The sequence below is a fragment of the Eulemur rufifrons genome, chromosome 1 (genome assembly GCF_041146395.1).
Source record: "Eulemur rufifrons isolate Redbay chromosome 1, OSU_ERuf_1, whole genome shotgun sequence".
Classification (NCBI taxonomy): Eukaryota; Metazoa; Chordata; class Mammalia; order Primates; family Lemuridae; genus Eulemur; species Eulemur rufifrons.
Window position 1 is genome coordinate 16,915,498 of NC_090983.1, and position 24,377 is coordinate 16,939,874.

At 57.7% G+C, this 24,377-nt stretch overlaps 1 protein-coding gene across 1 annotated transcript in view; it reads right to left on the bottom strand.

Moving 5' to 3' along the window:
- Positions 1-23,230, bottom strand: part of SPEG (striated muscle enriched protein kinase) — a 55,584-nt gene extending 32,354 nt beyond the window's left edge. Inside the window, exons 1-6 of the mRNA XM_069466901.1 lie at positions 22,837-23,230; positions 13,846-13,935; positions 13,425-13,761; positions 9,367-10,667; positions 7,368-7,511; positions 6,840-7,022 (exon numbers count right to left, since the gene is read on the bottom strand). Of these exons, the coding sequence (XP_069323002.1) occupies positions 6,840-7,022; positions 7,368-7,511; positions 9,367-10,667; positions 13,425-13,761; positions 13,846-13,935; positions 22,837-23,230 (2,449 nt within the window). The remainder of the gene's footprint in view (positions 1-6,839; positions 7,023-7,367; positions 7,512-9,366; positions 10,668-13,424; positions 13,762-13,845; positions 13,936-22,836) is intronic.
- Between the last annotated feature and the right edge of the window lie 1,147 nt (positions 23,231-24,377).

The window sequence follows — 24,377 nt, forward strand, 5'->3', positions numbered from 1 at the left end:
GGAAGGGAAGTCAGAATGGCACTTGGTGCTGGAGGCATGGCCCCTAGCTGACGCTGAGATCACAGGCATGGCCCCTGGAGGTGGGTGCCCCCTCCCGTCCGTGGAGCCTGGAGCCCTGCTCCAGGGTCACCTCCAGGCTGAGCGGTGCTGAGGCGCCCCAGACCCAGGGAGGGAGAGCGGGGATTCATGCTGGATTGGCAAGGTTTGCAGGGAGTCTGGGCGACCCCTGGTGGTGGTTGGGGGAACAGCACCTTGGGGCATCCAGCCACCAAGCAAGCCTGTCCTCAAGCCCCTCAGAGAGAAGGACAGTCAGAGCAGCCCACGCAGGAGGCTCAGGCTCCAGAGGGGGCAGAACGAGGCCTCTCTGAGACAAGACATTGGTCCCTGCCCCTCCATACCCCTAAAACTGCGTGGCCAAGGAGGCTGATCAAGGATCCCCGGAGCTCCACATCAGGCTCTGGTACCACCTAGGTTTCCCTGGCCCCATAGCCAAAACCACCCTTGTAGCCAGTCCCTGACATCCTGGCCCTCCCCCATCCACAAGCCTGGCTCTCACTGTGGACAACACATTTTCACCGGCCAGGAAGCTGGGAGCAGGTGCCCCCTAAACCTAAGAGGTACACACACTCACCACCCCTGGACAACTTACCATGGAAGTGCCACCCCTTCACACTTGCCGGCCACCTCCCATGCTGACCCTGTGCACGTGTCTGTTCTTTCAACATTGCTCCCAGGTCAAACACACTTAATGAAAATACTGGAACCTGGGAGCCCATGGGAAATCCTTTTTCCCCAGACCAGCACATCCAGCTGGTCCCAACTGTTTCCAACGTCCCCTGAGGTGTTCGCACAACAGATATAGTTGCAGCCACCACTGCTACTATCTAGCACGAGAAAGGTGTTGCACAAGGCTCTGTGCAGCAGGGCTTTTCGGAATGATCCTTGAACTAGCCACAGCAGCACCACCTGGGGCTGACTTAAAATACAGACTCCTCAGCCTTACTCCAGCCTGCAGAATTAGATTTCCTGAAATGGGAAGTCAGGAAACTGCATTTTCAAAAAGCAGCCCAGGTGACTCTTATGCACATGAAAGTTTAGGGACCACTACTGATCCTCATGGGAGAAGGACACCCCTAAGAGGTGGTATCACTGAGTCTTACCTCACTGGGCCATTAAACTTCAAAGCAGGGCTTTGGACCTAGGAGGTCTGGCTCCACAGTCCATGTGCTCCCCACGGCACCCTCTGTCCTCCCATCTTGGGCAAGGTCTCTAACTATGGCCATGGTTCTCAAAGTTTCCTGTGCATCAAATCACCTGGATGGCTCCTTAGACCACAGATTGCTGGGCCGCACCCCCAGAGTTTCTGATTCGGCAGGCCTGGGCTGGAGCCAATAATCTGTATTTCTGACACATTCCCCAGGTGATGCTGATGCTGCTGGTCTGGGGACCACACTCTGAGGACCACTGCTCCAGAGTCTTCTCTCCTGTCCTACCCACACTATTAGGCAGAGCTTCAACACCCTTGAAGCTGCATGTCCTGCCCAGCCTCTGTGTGTTACCCAGGTTGTGCCACGGGCTTGGAAAGCCACAGGGACCTCTGTCCACCCACTGCCATCTCACACACAGCCTCTGACTGTTCAGGAGGGCCCCCAGGCATGGCTGCGAGGGCTAAGGAGTGGCAAAGACGTGGTAGCAACCTCAGGAGCCTCTGGCTGGTGGGGAAGACAAGTCGGATACACAAACCACTACAATAGCAAGCACAAATGATAAGGTAGCAAGAGAGAAGCAGATAAGGGCCACGGGGTACAGAGAGCAGGAGATGACTTTTGGCTCAGGGAGGAAGAGGGAACAGAGAGAAGAGGCAGTATTGAAATTAGAGTTGGGTTTAACTAAGAAAAATTTAAAAGCATTCTAGGAAGAGGAAACTGCACAAGCAAACGTTTGAGGCAAAAAGCACATGTGCAGAGGGCTGTGGCTCCACAGTCTGGCTGTAGAACTGGGTAAAGAAGTCAGGAGTGGGGCATTCCAGCGTTAGAGCAGGTGCCTCCCACTGCCACCAAGGGTCAGCCTCTGGGTCCAGACAGTAGAGGCCAGCTGAAGGCGTGTGGCCTTTACTCTGGAGGCAAAGGGGACTCTGGATTTTTGAGGAAGGCAGTGACATGCTGCAGGTTAACCAGCATTTCTCTGTGGTTTGGCCCCTCCCAGGCTGCCCTCCACACGCACTGTCTTGACAGGCTCCCCACAGGCATCTCTGTAAATTGCCTGCTGCAGTGATCCCACTGTGGAAAGCGAGAGAAAAGGCAGACGTGGCCTGGCCGGGCATCCCACAGGGGGCCTCCCCTTGGACAAGGAGAAGAGCTGTGCTGAGAAGGTTCCAGGTTTTGTTGAAAATGCACCAGGCCCCAGAGCGAATTTCACACGGTCAGCCTGACCTAGCCCCAGCAGTGTTTAATTGCTTCCGCGTGACTATGTGGGTTGCTGCAGGTTAGAGACAGCATTAGTACCGATAGTAAATTAGCTCCCCACTCTGACAGGCCAAGAGTGATGATGTCCCACTCCAGGTAACAGCCTCGGGTAGCCAACCTGTCAGGCAGACCTGTTTCTGGCAGACAGGAGCGGGGAGGGAGGGCTGAGTCTGGGCAAGGGGACCATTCCCTGCTGCTTTTCCAGATGTTGTCCAAACCCCACCAAGGGCTGACAACAGGGGCCACATGGCATTGCCCCCCATCGGCAGCCACTGCCATCACGAGGGACAACCTGCAGCTATGCAGCAGGCAGCTAGGGACCAGGGGCAGGAGAAGAGGGTGCAGACGTTGGTCCTATGGTTTTCTTCCTTTCCTTCTGCATTCATGACCCCCAATAAACAAGTTCTTTTTTGCTGTGACAGTGTGACAAGAAAACTGTGCCAGCTAAGGTACAGTGAAGAGGCCAAGGTCTTCGATGGAAAGTGCCAGAATCTTGGGCTCAACTACATGACACCTATGCGGGATGGAGGTTCAGGCCCCTGGGGCCTCCTATATCCCCCTTCCTCCTGACCAGTGCCCAGAGGGCCTCCTGTCAGAGCCCCCCAGTGCTTACCCAGGCATGCAAGGAAACAAATGGGACCACAGCCACAGTGGAGGTGGGGAGTCAACACAGGAAGGAGAGAAAAACCCCCGATGTCACCCACCCACAGGGGGCACCAGGAGTCCCCTCCCAGTCAGCTTGAGCACAACTCCACCTCAACCTCAAACTCTTTCAGAGTGGCAGGAAAGGGGACAGGGTAGTGTAGTGCTACGGTCCCCAACCCCCAGGCTGTGGCCCATTACTGGTCCGTGGCCTGTTAGGAAATGGACTGCACACCACCACCTGAGCTCGGCAACACCCCCAAGACACCCCACCCCCTCATCCCCAGTCTGTGGAAAAATTGCCTTCCATGAAACTGGTCCCTGGTGCCAAAAAGGTTGGGGATCACTGGTGTAGTGGTTAGGCCTGTAGGCTTGGGAGAGACTCAGAGACAGGGCTTCAAAGCATGACTCCAGCCGCCAACTGGCCCTGTGCTCCTAGACCCGAGTATCCCAACAGGGCAGTCACCAGCCACCTGAGACCATTTAAATGCACAGTTATTAAAATGAAATGAAATTAAAAATGCAGTTCCTCAGTCACTGTAGCCACATTCCAAGTGCTCAATAGCCACAGGTGGTTAACAACTACCATACTGGACAGTGCACCTATAGAAAACTTCCATCATCACGGAAAGTTCTATTGATCAATGCTGCTTTAGAGCAATTTGCTAAAGCTTTCCAAGTCTCAGTGTTCTCCTCTGTAACATGGGCATAATAATAGAACCTACCTCACAGGGCTGGACTAAATGTGACAACCCAATCAACATGGGGCCCATACAGAGGAAGCACTCACCGGATGTTAACTAATCACGTGATTTTTATCTGCTACCCACACTAAGTTTACTTGCTTCATGGGGGCTTGTTTCTATCACCCTAAATCACCTGCTGCTTATAACATGCGTAGGCAGACTGCAGGTGCTCAATAAAGGCTGCTGGCCTGGCGCCAGCCCTACATCATTTACTCTCCACATTTTTGTCTTCCCATCTATAAAATGGGAATATCACCACCTGTCCCATGTCCCTTAAGGGATATATTAAACATGGCACAATGTAGCTCAAGGAAAGAGAAGTGAAAGGGATTGGAAAAAGTATGTGGCACCGTCCAAACAGAAGAAACTGTTTAGAGAGATGTAGCACTTGGCACCAGGTTGGCACTCAATAAATGCTTGTGTGATGGATGCGGGCAGCTTTGCTTCGGTTAAGCATACTTCTCACACTCCGCAGCCACCCGCCCCGATCCACACACCTCCTCTGGGAGAAGGGCTGTGGTCTCAGGAGAGTTATTCAGTGGGGTGGGAGGGAGCTGGTGAGGACCAGGTTCTGCCAGCACAGGCCCTGCCCCCAAACCACAGCAGCCAGGGCTGCATTCTCTAGACACCCATTCCCTGGTTGCTGAGGAATTGAGATCTGTGGGCTTCCAAAAGCAGGCGCTGTTGGGTGGGCACCCCAAGAGGGTGCTGGGCAGCCAGCCCTGGTTACCATGGCACTGGGGGGGTGCAGGGCAGGGAGGGAGAGGAGCAAGAGAGGGCGGTGGCTGCACATAGGCCTCTTCCCACAAGCCACTGCCCACTGCCTCCCTCCACCTGCTCCCCACCTCGCCCACAGCAACACTGCTGGACACCCTCCCCTGGCCACACCCCTCACTCCCTGTACACTCCAGGCCTGGGACCCCCACCCCCATGTCCTTGCCAAATGTCTGTGCCACCCCCTGGTTCCGCCTACTCCTGCTGCTCTCCAGGTCCACTGGCCCCTGTCCAGCCACTCTGGACCAAACAGTGCCTTGTAGGGTAAGAAAGTCAGCTTGCTCCACCACAGTCAGAGCTGAGTCTAGACCCATGTGCCTGCCCCTCAGGCCCTTGAGCCAGCCTGACTTATGGGGGCTGCTGTCTTGCTGCAAGTCCTGATGCAACCGACTAACGTGATGAAGGCTTTCTGGCTCCCCAGAGATACCACGATGGGCAGAGGACATGAGGCTGGGAAAGATGGAGGGCCTGGGGGCTGTGGGCCTTGCCAGGGCAGGTGTGGAGTCCCCAAGGCACAGAGAGTGTGAAGAAAAGGGCAGAGAAGGATAAAGCGCTTCCCAGATCCTCATGGAAACCTGAGCACAACATCACCCCTTAATAACGCTAACAACTAACATTTGTCTACAGCTTTACAGTTCATAAAGCTTGTTCACACATTCACTTTCAGCCGTGAGGATGGTATAATTATCTCTGGTTTACAATGAGAAAACCAAAGCTCAGGGAGAGTCAACGTAGCAAACACAGAACTCCCAGTCAAGGGCTGACAGCTGCCTTACCCCAAGCTGCCTTCCCAATCTTAAAAGGCTCCCAAATGGCCCTGAGCCAGGATCAGGGCACCCCCCACGTGCCCCTCGCCAATTCTCAGCCCAAGCCAACTATTGACCGGAGTCCTGGGACCAGGCCTGAGCCCCCTACGGGGAGCTGGGAGCTGAGTCAGAGGCCAGATCCCAGAGGTGATGGAAGGACGGAAGCACGCAGCGGAGGGGCGGGTATGATTCAGCGCAGTGGGAGGGGTGAGAAGGAGAAAGCCTAAAACATGGGCTCCTGGGAGGGATATGCAAAGTAAAGAAGATGGAGACCTGCCGTTCCACAAGCCAGACAGTGCAACCAAAGGCTCTAATGTAGCACGAGACCAAGACCGGACACCATCAAGACCTCCCCAGCCATGCAGGTGCTGAGGCCCTGGGACCACAGCACGCAGGCTCTGCCATCCTGTGTCCTGCAGCACTCAGTGGAAGAAAGGGACAGAACAGCGTGTGCTGTTCCCCTCCTGGCATGTCCCACCCCTCCCCGTGCCAGTCTGAATCCCAGCCTCCTTCAGGGTGCAGGCGTCCCACAACACTGACCACCTGTTTGACTTTCCTCAGCACTGGATTCATCTGCCTGGCACTGTCCCCCAACCTAGATCCCCTGATCCAGGTCTGGTCACCCAGTGGCAAACTCCTGGAGGGTTGAATCTTTCTTGTCCTCCTGTAACGCCCCTTCCCCACACTCACCTCCTCCACCCCTACAGCCCAGGGTCATTGCATTGTCCGGCCCAGCAACCCTGAATGAGCTGCACTGGCCATACACGCTGACACTGGCCCAGCTCTGCCAGAACCAGAAAGAAACTGGGCTGAAACCCAAAGAAAGCAGTCCGACACCAAGTAAGGGCTTTCATAAAAATGGAAAACAAGGCGGCCTCAGCACTGTCCTCTCCGGAGAGGTGCTCTCAGCTGTACCCTCTATACGGCTTTGGGTTCAACATTAGCAGGGGGAGGTGGGTTGTAGCACTTGAAAGCATCCTTCACTGGGAGGGAGGGCTGTCCTCGGAAGGCTCATGGTGGCTCGTAAAGCCCTTTGAGCTGAGAGATACTTTTTTGTGGACACTCAAGGGCAATTTGCTCCCCCCACAGGACCCTGTTCAGGGAAATGCCCTGGGAGGATGGCATTTAGAGGATGTCTAAAGACAAATTTCTCTGACTTCATGAATTGGCCAACCTTGTGTGTGCCTTGGGAATTCGGCCCCTGCCCTAAGGCCAGGGCCATTTAAAATGCTGCCACCAAAGCTGCCGGCACCCAGAACGGGCTGTGCATGGATTGTGCATGCTGGCTGAGAGCCCGCACTCTCGGCTGGGAGTGGGAAGGGGGCCTGGGCCCACGGCCTCCCTCAGAACTACTGGAACTGTTACAGCTCTCCCCCACCCAGCCCTGGGCTCGATGGGCTCCCTACCAGGTCTCACGGCCAGTGAGGCGGCACAGCTGGCCTGGCCCAGCTCGTTGGTGGCGGTGGCCATATAGCTCCCGGCGTCAGTCGCCCTGGCCTCCCTGAGCAGCAGGGTGTGCCGCTCACCCTCGGCCCGGACGAGGAGGCGGCCCTCGCTGAGCAGCGCTGACCCATCCTTGTACCAGGACACTGTGGGGAAGCACAGGGGAACCAGCTTGTCACAGTCTGTGGGCACCCACTAGAAAAATCACACCTTGCCCACACACACCCCACAGGAGCCCAAACCACTCTTCTCGCCACCCCAGGGAATCGGGAGGAATCTGCCCTCACTCAGGGAAGCCCAGGTTGTCCTCCCATTTCAGAGGAGGGGGGTCCTGGAAAATCTCCCTTAACACACGCACACACACACACAAGTCAGGGCAGCCGCCCTGGGGGGGATAACTGCCCTCCTCCCTCGCCCCTCCCTTCCCAGTCTCGAATTCCTATCCCCCACCACTCCTCCAGCCTCAGCCTGGCCCAGCCCTGGGAGCTCACCTTGCGGTGGGGGATTAGCAGTGATGATACATTTGAGCAGCACGTCGGCCCCTGGTGCCGCCACCACATTCTGCAGAGGGATCTCAAACACGGGGGCCTCCAGGGGGTCCTCTCCGGCGGACACATAGGAATCATCCGAAGACTCTGCTGGACATAGGGGTGACAGGGTAAGGGGACAACTCAGGGGGAGACAGAGCATTGGCAGCCTGCATCCTAGAAAGTCATGCCCAAAGAGAGGGGCTTCTAGAAGGCAGAGGCTGGGGAAGCCAAGGGTCTCTCTCCTGAACGTCCTGAGACAGGGGAAAAGGAAGCCAAGAAGAGGGTGCTCCAGCGGAACAGGGCAGCCTTGACTCCAGTCAGTTTGGCTGTTCCTCAGCTTCATCCACAATTAGAGTGTTGGTTGCCGGAGGAAGCCAGGGGCCACGCTCTGTATGTCTCCACATAAATCAGTCATCACACGTGGTGTACCAGGCCCTATGCAAGGTACTCTGAGAGGTGCAAGATGGTACAAGCTGCTAAACGGTCAGAGGACAAGCTAACAGCATCCCAAGACTTAAGCAACAAGAGGCAACATGTCACAGGGCAACATATGGTAAACTATCAAATTCGTGATGCCACCAGCTTCAAAAGAGGGAATGGCAGGGGTCTCTGAGAGGCCTATGAGGATCAGCTTTGAATCTGTCCACTCACCAACAGTGACCCTGCACTTGCTGCGTATTGAGCACCGTACGGGTACAGGGACACTGCAGGAAATAAGATGCAGCCTGGCTTACAAGAAGCTCATACAGACAAAGAGATAATGAAACTCTATTGTCGCAGATCTCTCTGGGTATTCTCCAACTGTGACATTCTATAAGCTAATAAAGGACAATGTAGGTAGCCAAAAGAGCAGCGAGAGTCCCAATTCTGCTGTTTTCCAGCTACGTAACCCGTGGGCAAATTAGATAACCTCTCTGAGCCTCAGTTTTGTTATCTGTAAGATGGAGGAGATAACACTCGACACTCTGTAGAGCTGGCACACAGATGAAACAAGATAACATCCTTAAGGTTCTTGTTAACACTGCGCTGGGATGAGGTTGTGGGTGTGCAATAACGGTGGCCAGCGGGACAATTGACAGGAACCTAATCATCTCTTAAGATTCTGAGGTGGTGATACTTAAATGCAAAACAATTTTGATGCAGAAAAATACAGAGTGGTAAGGGCAATGAAAGAGACACAGGCAGGGTCTCCAGAGAGCAGTGGGGAGAGGCATCTAGCCTGGGGGAGCAGTGGAAGGGAGTCAAGGATGGCTTCCTCTGTCTCTCTCCAGGAGTGGGCCCCCAGCTGATATTCCGGATGAGCATTAGGGCGGGGCATTCTCCTGTTGGTGATGTTGGTCATCACCCCTGGGAAGATTGGGAGACCACACAAAGGCAGGCAAGTGCAGGGACCACAGCTTAGCCATGCAATGTGCAAGGACAGGAACGAGGAGGCTGGAAGGGGAGGCCGGGTCAGATCTCAGTGGCTACAGATGGTTCGGGAATGGTGCTGGGATGGGAAGGGCAGAGTAGAGATGGCTGGCCTAAAGTTTGCCTGTAACAGAGACTTAGCAAATTATTTGAGACCATCTATACCATCTCTTCTATACAGAGGGTTGGGGGCTTTGGTGAGGCTCCTTAGGTTCCCACCAGTGCATTCCCCCATTATTGGTCCTTGAGCCAACAGCCTAGCAGGCCACTGGACCCAGGGACCTATGGCAGGCATTGGGGCACGTGTCCCTAATCACACCTCAGCCCCACCCAGCTTCTAACGAAACAGTGCGCCTCACCAGCGACAGGTTCTAGCACAAGGACCTTCACAATCCTTCACTCAAACTCAGCCTGTGTTCACCCCTCCTCTGGCAAACCCGCCCTCACTGCCCACTAGCAGCTTCAAGCCAGACAGCAGAGCAGTCTTGCTCTCCCCAAACCCTCTCCCACCCGTGTCCAGGCACCTTCTCGGCCCTCCCCGCGGCCTTACCGAGCTCAGGGGAGGTGGGCCGGGCCCGGCGACCTTTGCCCTGGCTGCGGGTCCCTCTGCGGTCCCAGGCCCCCCAGGGACCGTCCTCCTCCGGCCCTCTGCGCAGCCTCTTCTCGGCCTCAGGCCCCGCCCTGTTCTTCTCCAAGGTCTGGGGCACAGTAACGCCCTCCAGGCCCGGTGTGGCCCAGGGCAGGAAGCGCACAGCCTGCGCTGGGGGCTCCCGCTTTCGTCCCGGGGGGACTTTCGTCCTGGCCTCTGGAGGATCGGCGGCGGGGGGTGGCACGGGGCTCCTGCACTCCTGGATAGCTCTGCCCCGGGTCAGCGGGAACTGGTCTCGACGCCTAACCTCTTGCTGCGGTCCGTCCCCCAGCTCCGTCCGGCCCACCGGCCCTCGGCTCCTGGGCCTTCCTGGCTCGTCCCCAGGCCTCCCCACGACGCTCGAAGGGGCCGGCTGGGCTGCGGCGGGGCTCACGGCCCGCGGGGTCTTGGGGGTGGAGGGCCGGGGGAAGAGCGGGGGCTCGCCGGGCTCTCGAGGGGACGGGGCGCGATGCAGCGTGGCGCGCAGGGACTCGTGAGAGCGCACCAGCTCCTCCCGCGACGTGGAGCGGCGGATGCGGCCCAGCTCTTGGGCGAAGCGCAGCTCGAGGTCGGAGGCCGGGCTGCGCTGCCGTGTGCGCTCGTCCAGCGAGGCCGCCTTCTGCTGGAACAGGCGGCGCCGCTCCGCCACGCTGCCCGGCGGCGACCGCAGCTCCTCCTGTGAGGCCCCGGGCGTGCCCCACGGCGCGCCGCCCTCCGACTTGGGCTGCTCCAGAGAGCGGGCCTTGCGCAGTGGCACCCAGGGCCGCAGGGGTGCCGGCGGCGAGTCGCTGCGCTCCAGGCTGCGCCGTCGCTCCTCGAAGAACTGCAGCTTGTCCAGGATGCGGGAGCCGGCGCGCACCAGCCTCGGCGAGCGGCCGAGCGCCGACAGGCGGCCCGAAGCCTCGCTCAGGGGCGTCTGAGGACGGGACTCTGCCGTGCCTGCCAGCGAGGGCCCCGACGACTTGGACTTTTTCCCTCGCTTCTCTTCGGCGGTGGCGTCCTCGGGTAGCACCAGCTCCTGAGTGCGCCGGTGGGGTGATGTAGGGGTCGCCGCGGGCTGGGCGCTGGGTCCCGGCGGGGACCGCTTACCCACCCGAGGGGACGGTGGGGGGAGCAGCGCGGATTTGGAGGGTGGTGGAGGGGCCGGGCGACGCGGGGCTTCGCTGGCCAGCTGAGGCTGAAGGTCGGGCTCCTCCCTGCGCAATCCGCTCTGAGGGACGCTGCTGCAGAACCAACACGGAGAGGGGTAGAGGATTCAGGGGGCCTCCCCTCCTAGACCCTTAGCTTGTGACAGGAATTGGGCAGTGGGACATGCTGGGCAGGCTTGTGAGTGACATGGGCCAGACCCTCCCGTCCCCACCCCCACCCCCAAGAGAAGGGCACAGCCAGAGCAGGTGCTGGGGAGAGGCTGGCGGCTCTGGCACCAGATTGGGCTAGTGGCTGGGTCCAGGTACAGACCCTGCCCCAGGGACTTTGGCCAGCCCCCTCCCCCCAGCCCCAGAAGCTGGGAAACAGCCGAAACAGAACTGAGCATGAGGGAGAGAAAAGAATGAGGCTTACAACTCAAAGGATGAAGTGGTGTGGGAAGACAGGAGGGTTGGGTGGGGAGGGGCCCTCTCAGGAATGCAGCCTCCCACTCATTCCTGTCTCCAGCTGGCCCCACACCCCTGCCCATTCTCAGCAGGACACACCCCATTCACAGTGGCCCCTAGAAGAGCACTAGCCGCCTCCTGGACCAGGCACGGGCCTTCAGGGGGCAGTGCCCCATCCCTGAGATCACCATGCAGACCTGAGCCATCCCTAACACCATCACCAGTGCTGATAGGACACAGCAGGTGGCAATGGGATACCCACGCCCCCCCCCCATTAGAACTTTGACTTTGCTCTGCCCCTGGGAAAGGTATCTTGGGTACTTGGAAACGCCCCTGAGAAGCACAGAACCCCCCCCCCCCAAGGAGTATGCTCAGAAATAACTCAGCTCAGAAATAACTACCAAGTGGGCCTGAATAGGGGGTGTGGGCAAAGAGGAGGAGGGAAAGTGCCTGTCACCCCAGAGTACCTCTCTCACTTAACAGAGCTTTGATGCCCAAGAGCTAGCCCTCAGTTTCCCCCATCTGGACCCTTGGGGGATACATCAAGCATAAAGATTAGCAAGAAAAGGAATTAGCTATTATAATACCTGACACATGAGAAAAAGCTCAATAAAAACTTAGGAAATGGCTAATTGAATACTTACTGTGTGCCAGGCATGTACTAAGTGCTTAAAATGCATTGAGTCATTTAATCTGCACAACAGTACTGTGAGGTAGGAACTGTTATTATCCCCATTTACAGATGAAGAAACTGAGGCTTAAAAGAGGTTAAGTGCTTTCCTTGCCAAGGTGACAGAGCTAGGAAATGGTGCTGGAACTGAAATCCAGGAAGTCTGAATCCTGAGCCCTATTCCATCTAAAATGTCTGAGTTTCCAGGGGCACAGAAGAGAGGATAAATAGTAGGGTACTGGCCATGAGCAGAAGTATTAGGGGTTCCCAAGTATAAGGATGTTTTAGCCTTCCTGGGATGTTGTAGCCACCCACACTACAGACCCAACTCTGGCTAAGGGGAAGGGGGAAGCTGGCAAGCCAGACTGCCCCAGGGGAGAAAAATCTCAGCCAGCCACCTGCAGGGAGGCACAGTCTACTCTGGGGGAGGGGCAGCTGAGTCCCTGAGGAATGGCCTCTGGGAACTGAGTGAGGCCTGGAGAGAAACTGGGGACAGCAGAGGAGGCCTCTTGCTGGCAGCTCTGCACTCTAGGCCAGACTCTGTACCACAGACATCACTAAGGAAATGGGTTCCTCCGAAGTTGCCATAGCAACTCCAGGCTCCGGCTGGGGCCTGGTAAAGAAAGGCAGGGAAGGAAAGGCGAGTCCAGGGCACTGGAGCACCTGGTAAGGCCAATAGGATAAGCCAAGGGAGCCTCCCCTGCCCCTGCCCCTGCCCCCACCCTGACTCTCTCCCCCACCCACCACTAGCCACTCCAATCACCCTCAAAATAGCCTCCCCTACAGGACCCTTCTTTTTCTTCCATGACAGTACCTGCCCCCCAAACCCATGCCCATCATAACCCAGGTCCCCCAGCCTCAGCTCCCCAGATGCCCCCAATACCTCTATCATCAGACACTCCCCTCTTGCTGTAGACTCCTTCTTGTATCTGGCAGCCCCACATCTCCAAAAATGGCTCCAATGTCTCACTCCAACACCTCCGCTCGGTACCACCCCCTACCAGGACAACCTTGAACCCCACCCTGGGGATTTCCCATGAGAGAGATCACTGCATGCCCCTGCCACCTTCACTCCCGGCCCTCCACCTCCACCCCAGCCCAGTCTCTAGCCCCCGCTCCCTGGCCCCCTCCCCCAGCCCCACAGCCTCCACAGTCTCCTGCCCTGGCCCCAGCTGCCCCTGGCCACCTCGCTCTCTTCTCTCTCTCTCGGTTGCTCACTTGCTCCCCTGCTCTCTCCTGCTCTCCCGGGAGCTGCCGTGCAGAAAGGTTCTGTTCCTCCCAGAAAAAGGCCCACATGGGAACAGGAATGTGCAGAGAGATGAAAAGGCAGCAGCTGCTGAGACAGCAGGCACGGAGGGGGCCCCCGAGGGGGGGGATCCTGGGGACAACTGGAGCCCGAATGGGTGAGGTGGGAGAGGGCCCCTGAGAAACTGGAGATCTTGGAGGAACCAAGGAGGGGACAGAGGGGTCCACGAGACCATGGAGAAGGCACAGTGAGCCAGGACAGGTGGGAGCAGGAGGACGTGGGTGGTGACAGCACAGGAGGAGGAGAAAGCAGTGTGGGAAGACAGAGTGAAAGGGGATGAGGAGTGCACAGGGAAATGGATGGGGCAGGGTGACGGTGGAAGGTGACGGTGGAGGCTGATGGAGCAGTGAGGGCAGTGCAGGACAGCATGGTGAGATGGGGCAGTGCAGGCCCAGGTGAGGCCATTACTTACACGTGGATCGAGAGCGCCCGTCCTCTGTACAGACTGAACGCGCTGCCATACAGGTCACTGGCCACCGAAAGGCTATCCTCTGACCCCCAGCTTGCGCCCACCAGATTAGCTCGAGATGCCCGCACCAGCGGCTCCACCCCCAGGTGCCGTGGCCCGGCCCCGGTTGCCTGTGCTTGCCTTGGGCTGCCCGGGAGGCGGCGGGTGCCACCCCCACTGCCCGCTTCCTGCTCCAGGACCGTCTGCCCGCTGCCCCACCAGCTCACTTGCTCCTCCGAGGTGCCTGTCACGGAGGTCGGGGGTGTGTCCAGGGAGGTGCCCACCAGGGTGTCAGAGCCCCCTAGAGAAAGAAGCACTGTGAGACCCGAAGCACCCCTGGTGGGAAACCCGCCTCCTTGCTCTTTGATCACCCCAGAGAGCTCACCCGTGGGGGTGCTGAAGGCCCCGTCATCCCGAAGCTCCAGGCGCTGGGTCCCCTGTACATCGCTGATGTCATCCTCAGCCGTCTCCGAGTCTGGAGAAGAAGGGGTCTGTGTGGGCAGGGCCCTCCTCCCTCTGCCTCCACCTCTTCCCTGTGTCGCCTCCTGCCTCCCCCACACAGGCTCCATCTCATCACTGGTAGGGCTGCCAGCACCCTGTCTTCTCCCCGCTTTTGCTCCCCACATCCCCCTGCCCAGCCTGGGCAGGATAACCTCACCGATGCAAGTGCCCTGGTTCCATCTCTGGGCCCCAGTTACTCACCCTTGCCTCTGTGAGGTCCTCAAAACTGCCATGCCCTCTCCCAACCACTTAATGGATTACCAGGGCCTCATCCCCTCTCCCTCTTCCCCTTGTCAGTGATAGCTTAAGTTCCTGTGCAGGCCCCAAAATAGCAAGGTCCTAGGTTCCAAGGCTCTAAAGTCTGGGTTCCAGTACCCCAGGAACAAAGGGGAGTCACCTCAGAGTCGTACTGTCAGGGTACTCGACCAACCGCAGGCCAGCCTGTCCTCTACCCCAAACCAGCTGGAAGGCATCAGGGTGCAGCTGAGGCAGGGTGAGGAGAGGCCGGGGCCAGGTGGGGAAGAGGGAGAAGTGGGGGGCTAGGGCAGGAGCCAGTTTCCTACCGTAACTTTGCTTTCTGCAGGAGCGGAAAACTTCGCTTCCATAGGAGCAGCAGGAGAGAGACAGGGACAGACTGTTATCAGAGCGTTTGTGGGGTAGGGCATGGAGGGCAGGCAGGACAGAGGGAGGCAGGAGGTACCCAGTGCCCTGAGATGCCCTGTGGGAATGGGTATGGGGATGGCTGGGGGGACGGAGACACCTGGAATGTGCCCAGCACTGGGAACCCCCATGCTTGGGCTAGGTATTCCAGCTGCCTGGGTGATTCTGGTACCCTTGGCACTTGTTGGTGTTGCCACTGGCCACACACACACCTGCTTGTGCTGAGCCCAGCTGCAGACCCAGGCTTCCCATTAGGGGTCAGGCCCACTCTCTATTACATCTGCATCCTGCTTTGACCTCTCCCTGCAAGCCAACCCCCCATCATGCTGTGACAGGCACCTTCCTCAAGATCCCTCTTCTACTGTCGAATGGTCCTTAAAAACACCCATTAGCTAGGTTAGGAGCAAAGTTTCCTGGGCTAATTTTTCAACTTTCCCAGACTCTATCAAGTCTGTGCCTCAGTTTCCTTCTAGATGCCATGACAAGAGGAGCCATGTACTGGTTGCCAAAGCATGGCACTGAGCTCTTCCCCACTTGGCCCCACAGATGGAGAACAGGGAGCCCAGCTCATGGCGGGGTGTGCTAGTGAGCCCCCTCCCCACTGCTGTACTCTCTCAGCTGCTGGGCATAGAGGGCCTTCTTGGGTGGATGAGTAGGTGAGTGTGGGGGTGTGAAGGGAGGTCCCACATCTCATGAGCTGTCTTCAGGGCCTCGATGCCTCATGAAGGGACATGGACCAAGAGGAGTGGGCATGGGCTAGAGCAGGGATGCCCATAGTCCACGCACCATGGGTGAGTCGGCCAAAGGCCCGGCGGGAATGGCCGGTTTTCTGAAAGAGAAAAGCCAGAATGAATAGTTGGGGGGGGCGGGGAGGCTTGTTCCTGAGGTCCCTATGCTTCCCAACCAAACCTGCTATATCCGGCAGAAACTCATTCCAGGGGCCAGTGTGTGTGAGGGTGGTAGGGGGAACAGAGACCCAGAGTGACCACTTCCCCAGTAGGGAATGTCTCCGCTCTGCCCTCTTCCAAGCTACCCGGCTGGGCTCCCAGGAGGAGCAGGGAAAGAAGGAGAGGACAGCAGGCTTTGGGTGGTACGCTGGGACTCCCCACTGGACAGAGGCTCACAGCTTGGGATCCGAGCAACACCCGAGACAGGGGACAGAAGACAAGGTAGTCAGGCTGACTGAGGAGAAGGAGAAAGAGGAGAAGATTGGGGGGGGGGGGGTTGTGCTTGAATGACTGGGAGATGGAGGGACCAGGACACAGATTTCTGCTGGGGGGAGGGCAGATACCTGGATAGGTGTCGAGCGGGTTGGGGAGGGGTGATGGGGGCAGGGGGTAAGGTCTCCGAAGGGCTGGAGCCTCGCGAATGCAGAAAGGAGGCCCGGGTACGCAAAGGACAGGGCAGGGCTCGGGGAATTATTCAGCTCAGCGCGGATCCTTGTGCGTTGCTTTCAGGAGCTCCGGAAGGCTCCAGAGTGGGGGGCTGGGGAAGGCCGGGCGGGGGCCGGGGCCAGGGATGGACAGAGGCGAGGGAAGACAAGGTAGCAAAGAAGCAACTGGGCGCTCCACGCCGAAGCCTGCGGAGGGGACCCCCCAGGTGGTCGCGGGAATTGCGGACGATTGCGGGAAGGGTCTGCCCTTCAGCGCAGGGAGGGGCCTGCGCGCTCGGGGCGCAGGTTGGGGCGCCCCCTGAAAAGCGCCTGGCCCGCCGCCCACGGCGGGGATGGGGTGGGGCAGGCGCCGCTCCAGCGCCCCCTCCCCCGGGGCCTGGCCGCGATGACCCGCCCTCCCTTCGGGGCGCCCAGCCCTCCCTGCCCCCTCCCGGCGCCGCCCGCCCCCGGAGCCCTCACCTGGAAACGCTTCTTCACCCACAGCTTCTTCATGGCGGGGGAGGGGGCCGGGCCGGAGACCGGGCGAGGAGGGGACGGGCGGGGGCGGGGCGGAGTCGGAGGCGGGGCCGGGGGCGAGCCGGGGAGCGGGCGGGAGCCGGCGCGGGTGGCGGAAGGAGCCTGGGGCCTCGGGATCCCGGGAGGGGGTAAGGCGGTAGCGGCGGCGGCGCCCGAGCCCGCCCCTCCCCTGCCAGCCTGCACCCCACCAGGCGCCCCTTCCCTTTCCTGTTCCCCTGCGTCTCCCGGGGCGGCCCTCACCTGCCTCCCGGCACGACCACCGGGCCCCCCCGGGGCTGAGAGCCGTGCGCCCCCACCCTGCATCTGCCTCCCGCTCCCTGGGCACATGGGGAAACTGAGGCACAGAAAGAGGTGCAGGGCTCCTAGTTCAGGCCATTCTCTCATTGGCAGCCCAATGCAGCCTTTTTCGCCACCCCCAGCTCCTCCCGCGGGGCCACTCTGGAAGGTCAGCAGCATCTTGACTTGCTCACTCCACAAACATGCGCACATGTACACTGTGCCAGGCAGTACCCAACCGGCCGCAGAGCAAGGCGCCAGATGGGGGCGCCCAGCTTAAACGCAGGGCAGGGGTCCTTGAGGAAGGGGGCTCCGTGCTGACATGGACCCAGACTGTGAACACCCCCAGGCTCCTCAGGAAAGCCAAAAAGGGCTTGACCTCGAGTTTCTTGATGTCCCCGCACCGCCCCTAACCCCCTGTACATTCACACACACAAGCTAGGATGCTCTGAGTTACTCCTATCATCCACAGGAGTCTACCCATGTTCTCACACACAGATGAGCGCATCACCATTTTTTGTGTGTTCCTCCCCACCCGGCCACCACTGCCCTATTCAGCACCATGCACACTTTGCTCACACAAAATTCTGTCCCCCCACCCCCATAATCATTATAGCTAAGTTTCTTTAGCAGTCACTAAGTGCCAGGCCCTTTACAAATGTTACCTCATTCACAACAACCAGGTCAGCTTGAAAGCTATATACCCATTTAACTGACAAGCGACTGAGTCTCAGAGAAGTACTACACTTAGCCAAAGCCATACAGGTTCTGGGACTCCATTTGTCCCCCAGATAGGAATTCCCATCCCAGCATGCACAAGTAGTGCCATTCCTGATTCCTAAGTGACTATGAACACTTACTGCATGCTTGGTATGTACCAGGCATTGTGCTAAGCACTTTTATGAATAAACTCATTTAATCTTCACAAGGGGGGAGACTGAGACAGAGAGTTTATTTGCCCAACGTCACACAGTCAATACATTCAGGGAGCCAGGATTTTAACCCAGGCACTATGACAGGGTTCTTGGTCGCTATGCCATAAAGCCTCACATGCTGATGGGTCAGTGGGTCCCCCTAACCTTATTTCTTTAAATCCTGGGTCTAAAATAAATACAAGAACAGACCAGTGAGTTTTGTTCAGCCTCTGCAATGTTTGGGAAGCATGCTGACAACAGCACCTCCCTCATTTTCAGTTTCTACTTGGCCCCTGAGGTTATGTGAGTTTGTAGACTCTTTATTTTAAAGTTTAAGGTCATGCCTTGAACATTCTGCGTGCATGCAGGTGTTGTTTCCCAGACCACCAGAGGCAAATGTTCCACATACAGACACATGAATGGGGACAAGCACTGAGAGGGTACACGTGTGTGTCTATACTAGTTCCTGTGAGGGGACCCTGCACAGCCACACGCACTTTCCCTGTCCACCCCCAAACACACCCACTCACAGATGAGGGAGCCGAGTTGGGGAGAGGGGGTAACTTGAGCCCCTGTTCGCCAGGAGAATCCGAGGGGCTGGCACATTCCTTAGCAAAAATAACCAATGGGCAGCAGGCGTGAGTGACGGGACAGCTGGGCCCAAGAGGGGCCGACAGGATTCTGTGTTCCTGCCCTGAGCCAGCAATGCTCACCCTTGAAGGGCTGGCCTGGGACATGCTCTCAGGATGGGCCTCCTTAGCTGGCCCCAGATTGCCCCATTTTCCCCCATGACTGGGCAGCCATGCCCCCCTGCCACTCCCCAAACCCAGACTTCCAATTTCTGCACTGCCAGCATTTCTGCTTAACCAAAGAAAATCCAAGTCCTCGTGCCTTGCCTGATCGCTCACACAGACCCTTCTCTGAGCCACACACACCTGCTCTCCTCCCCTTTGCCTCCTCTCTGTCCATCCTGAGTTCAGTTTCTCTCTCCTTCCCCTCACTTACTACCCTGCTCTGTATTTCTGAAATACTGTATAATTTACCTATTTGCTATATTTTTTGCATATTGTCTATCTTCCCTCACTAGAAAGTAATCTCCTGGAGGACATGAATTTTGGTCCTTTCCCCCCACTCATGTATCCCAAGCATCTAGAACAGTAACTGGCACATAGTAGGCACTCAATAAATATGGAGGGGGTCGATCTGCAGGTAGAGAGTGTGAGGAATGGTGGGGATGAGGACAGTAAATCTTCCTGGAACTGTTCCACCCACCCAGCCTTTCCCCTTCTCTGTCCTGACCCTTTCCCAAGAAAGAACTGGAGAAGTGACCATCTCCCATTCTACCCAGGATTTTCCTGGGAGGACCTGCCCTGATTCAGGAAGATGTTTCCTGCACCGGCTTTGGCTGACTTGGGGAGGGAGGTGGCCCTTTGGGCTCCCCTCTCCCTTTCCTCCCAGAGTTCCCTCTGCTCCATGGCCCATCCTCCTCTCCCTGATTGGCACTTGGGCATGAATGGATGTGGACACTCTCCATACCCATTCCCAACTCCATGCTAGTTTCCGCCTAACTTTTTATTCAGACATTCCAAATTCCAGGTGAAAAAGATGATAACTGCAGAATATTCCTCAATGCAGGTTCTGGTACGTTATTTCACACCTTTCCCTTGCCTAAATTGGCCCTCTCTCCCATCTCTAACCTCTTCCCTCCATGCCTTCAAGTCCCCAGGATGATTCACTACCATCTGTTGACCTTTGGCCCTTCTGATTGACACTAGAATCTTCCAGATCCTGGCTATGAGACTCCAGCTAACACGCAGTGTGAGCATCATCATGTTGCCCCTTCTCTTGACTGAGCTTCTTGGCTGCCCTTCTTACCCACTGCCCTTTAGTACAGGTCTCCCCTTCAGCCACACATGCCCCAAGCTTTGAGGGTAGCACTTGCTCTGGTCATGTGATTTGCACATGGTTCCTCAGCCTATGCATGTGGGAGCCTGATATTTTGAAAGAGAAGAATGCCTATCTTGGAGACTGGGCCAGAAGATGGGTTTGGGGCTATTGACAGGAAAAGGATGGTGATGATGACAAATCCTTGACTTAGTCTTCTTCGCACACTTCTCTTTCTGTGGACAGGCAGTGTGGACCCAGACCCAGACACCCAGCCTTCAGACCCAGCTCTGCCACCTTGCTAGCCACGGGACCCTGAGTAAATTTCCTCTTTGAACCCCAGTTTTCTTATATGAATAATGGTCATAGTAGTAACCTAGGGTTTGAGATTAAATAATTAAATGAGATAGGGTGCCTTACACATGTTAAGGCTTCTACAAGTATCCTGCACTTCTGCCATCTTCATCTCCTTTGTTTCCTATCCTTTCCTCCTTTCTACACCCCCAAATCCCAGCACCATCACCCCAGTTTCCCATCCTCCAAACTCTCCAGCCCATAACCCACTCATTTCCTCGGGGCCCCAACCTTCCAGAACCATGCCACTATCCCCGCATCCTTGAGCTAACAACTCAGGCTTCAGGAGTGCCAGGAGCCTTAGCATCAGCCTGTCATGCCGAGCCAGAGCAACCCCAGCCAGGAAACTGCGTCCTTCCCTCTGCAGCCAGATCCTTGCTTGGCTTCCTCGAGTACCCTGAAGTCCTCCTGCTGTTGCTTCCAACCAAGAAAGTTTTCCATGAGTAAGTCTGAGCAATGCCCAGCAGCTTGCCCAGCTGCCCAGACCAGGAGCTGTCACTGGGCAGGGGCTGGCGGGGGATGGGCAAAAGAAGGGGGAGGAAGCCAGACTCACCCAGTCAGTCCCCCAACATCACCAAAGCAAAGCCCCTCCCTCCCCCAAATCAAGTGGGAGAGGCGTAATAGTTATGCATGTGGTTCTGGACAGTGGGACAGACTGAGGCTTCCAGCAGTCTTGCCACCTTCTATCTGTACAACATGTTCTCAAATGTGACTTGCTGCAGCCCAATCCTCTTCCTATTCTAACATGAATGTCAAAAGACCCCAGATCCAGCCCCACAGCATCCAGGGCCCTTTTCTCATCCCAAGCCTCTCAAGCCTGCTGTTCCACCAGAGCAGCCCAGCCTGGACACTGTCCTCCTGGGCTCTGTCTGGGTATGCCCAGCAAGGGCTCCGCTTAGCTGACCATACCACAGAGGACCTGAGGAAACAGTCCTGCTGGGGGGCTCATCACTCCCTCCTTATCACTCATCACTCCCCCCATTTTGAGGGACCAGGGCAGACTAGGAGGCTCCCATCTCCAGAAATGCCAGGCCTGGGCCAATCATGTAGTGGCTACTCCCCAAATACTGAACAGCTCTTCCTCCCTCTCTTTTCCTCTCTCCCCACCCTCCAGAATTTCTCTAGTACTACAGAGCCCCCAGGGCCAAAACCAGGACTGGGTTCTTAGCTCTGGGATGGTCACATCTAGCTCCGCCTATAACTAGACAGTATGTCTTGGGCAGATTTCCCTCTCCTCTGGTCCACAGTGTCCTCACCTGTAAAAGGAGGTGTTTGGGGCTACAGTTCTCTGTGGTCCTTTCCAACTTCAAACATTATGATCACTACTCTCCTTCTCGGCCCTTTCTTTCCCTTCCCTAATATCTCTCTCCCCTAGTCTTATTCTCATCAATTTATCTATCTTGCCCTTTGATTTATGTTCTGTTTTCTGTCCTTTTCCCCCTGAAGGGACCAGAGCTGAGGTCCCCAAGGAGTCTACTCCTTTCCCAGCTCAGAAGTATGCCAGGACACACCCCATCCCCTGACCCCAGGCTGGAGAAGCCTATACCTGGCCAGGTGCTAAACCAACCAAGAGAAGCCAGCCTTGGCCCTTGCTGGCCCAGACCTGGCCACAGAGACTCAGGGAGGGTAGGCCTGGGGGAGAGGGGTGGAGGGAGTCTGGCCCTGCTCCCTCTCCTGACTCGGCTGCACCCCAGCACCTTCTTTCCCCTCTGGCTGCTGAGGGCCTTCATCCCTGTGCCTCCTTCCCAGCCTCCGAGGATTTACCCCTCCATGATACCGGCCCCCTGGAGTAATGCGTCCCTCTTAAAAATGCACAGGACAACTGTAGCCTATTTCCTCTGAATTCAGTTTCTCAAGGCTCAGCCTGCTGAGGCTCTGTCTTTGGCCTAGAGAAGAACTATTTGGTTAACTCAGGGGCTAAGGAAATAAAAAAGGAAGCCCAAAAACTGACACAGGAAGGATAGCCCTGGCTTGGCATCCATGCCAACTCCAGCAGAACCATGAGCACAGAGCCCAGGCTCCTGCCCCTCCCCTTCTGCCTTGGACCCTCAGCCGTTCCTTCACACTCCACCCTGGAATCTACCCCGTGTGGGCAGGGGCTTGAGCACTGGCCTGGAACATCGCTCTTCTAAGTGCTCTGAACATCGGAACCTCAGGTAGACATGGTTCATGGGCTTTCCAGCCAACTCCACATACCCTGTCCCTCATCTGCTTGTACCATACACAGTCCAGAGCCCGCTGCAGTGTGCACAGGCTGCTCGTGGTTCTCAAGCACCCACCTCCATTCATGCCCACAAGGCCCTGGCTCTGGCTCTGCCCCCTGATGTCTTGGATCCTGTTCATACATGTCCACTCACTGGCCTCTTCCACTAGGCCTGATGCTGACCACACCAGCTCTGCCATGGCAATGGTGTGTGCGGAGCTCTGGCCCATCCTTCAACAGCACAGCCTGGACCAGGGGAGAGGGCCTCCTCCCCCAGACACACACAGGCCTGTAAGGGGCTGTTGAGGGGAGATGTCTCAAATTTAAATTGTTGGAGCTGAAGACCATTTTCCCCAGAAGGCTTCTCTCTACAGGGGAAGGAGGAGGATTTCCACCAGGGAATTACCCAAGAGGCCTGAGTGGGTCTTGGGCTTGGCTTACAACGGCTGCCCCTTGACCTCTGACCTTCCTGTGGAGAGCCTCTCTGCCTTGACACCCTGTTCTCGGTGCTTTGCTCTTGATCTGCACTTCTGGGTCATTGCAGCTGCTAAGCCAGGACACCGGGAAGAAGGTGGTGGAGGAACCGGTAAGTACCTCGTCCACGTGGCCCCGGGCAGCCTTTCCCTACCTCGGAGCAGCCCACCCCGCCGGGCGCGGCCCCCACCTCCCCATTACCTCCGACCTCCAGCACCGTGAGAACAGCCTCACAGGAGGCCTGGCCCCGCTCGTTCTGGGCCCTGCAGCTGTACACGCCGGCGTCCTGCGCCCCGCAGCTCCGCAGCCACAGGCAGCTGGGCTCAGGGGTCGGCGCGGGCAGGGGCTGCCCATCCCGAAACCAGCTGAGGCTGGGCCGGGGCGTCCCGCTCACCACCACCCGCAGCCGCACGTCGCTGCCCGCGCACACCGCCGCGTTCTTCAAGGGCCGCAGGAAGACAGGCGCCCCGGTCACGGCCACGGCCGCCGGGGCCCCGCCGCCGGCCCCCACCTTGGCCCTCTTCGGGGGCACCCCGGGGCTGGGGGGTGCCCTCGTGCCCACGTCCTCGCCTCGCGTGCCCCGGGCTTTCTGCATGGCCTCTGCGAGCTGGGCTGGGGGACACCGGAACTGGGCGGCCACGGGGGCACCCGCGGGATGGTGCCCTGGGAGATGAGTCTGGGGGGCCGGCGGCCTGCCTTCCTGCTGCCCGCCCGCCTTCGGCCTGTGCTACCCAGAAGGTCACCAGGGCGGCCGGCGGTTGCGCCTGGGGGCTATTTTTAGGCCCCCCGGCTCGGGTTGCGAGGGAGCTGTGGAGGGAGGGGGCAGCAGAGGAGGGACTTGACTCTGTTGGGCTCCTTCTCTGCCTTCAGGAGCCCCCATCGCCAGCCCAGGCTTAAATGAACCCCTGGGGATTTGTCCCAGGCCCCTCCCCCATAGTGTTGCAGCACCCCAGCCCACCCACGGGGGGGAGTCGAGTTACCCCTGGGCTCAATCCCATTTTCCTTGCTCCCTCCTCTCAGGCCCCAGATCCCAGCTCAGGCGGCTGGGGGAGAGGAAGAGGAACGGGCCTGGTGAGGTGCCTGAGAGGTGGATGGGCAGGCAGGCCCAAGTGGAGGTGAGTGGACAGCCCCAAAACAGGGACGAGTGGCCTTGCCCAGCGGCTCCATTACAGCTGGTGAACAGTAAGACCAGGAGCCTGGGAGTCAGGTGGATTCGGGCTCCCAGATGGTCCTGCCCTTACTTGCTGGGTGACACCAAACCTCTCTCAACCTCCGAGTCCTCATCTATAAAAATGAGTAGTTGAATGGGGTTGCAGCAGGCGGAAAAGAGTCGGCAGGACATTCCAGGCGGAAGTAACACCATGAGCAAAATGAGCATGATGAAAGCAGACCGTGCGGTCTGGGAATCAGAGCAGTTTGGCGGGATGGAACCACAGTGGGTGGGGTGAGTGGAGAAAAGGGAGGTGGGGTTTGACGGAGAAGGCTTTGGTTGCTAAGGGCTCTATCTGGAAATTAGGGGGCGCCACCAGGGTTTTAAGCAGGAGAATAACACCTTGGGAGGGGTGTTTTAGGAGGATCCCTTTGTGGAGGGTGGAGAGGGACAAAAGCCAGTTACAGCCTGGTTCTCCAAGGCTGGTGCCTGTTAAAATTCCAGATTCCCTGTCCCACTCCCAAAGACGCTGGTTCAGCCAGGTGGGCTGGGAGGGTCCAGGAAACTGCACGTTTAACAAATGGCCCAGCTG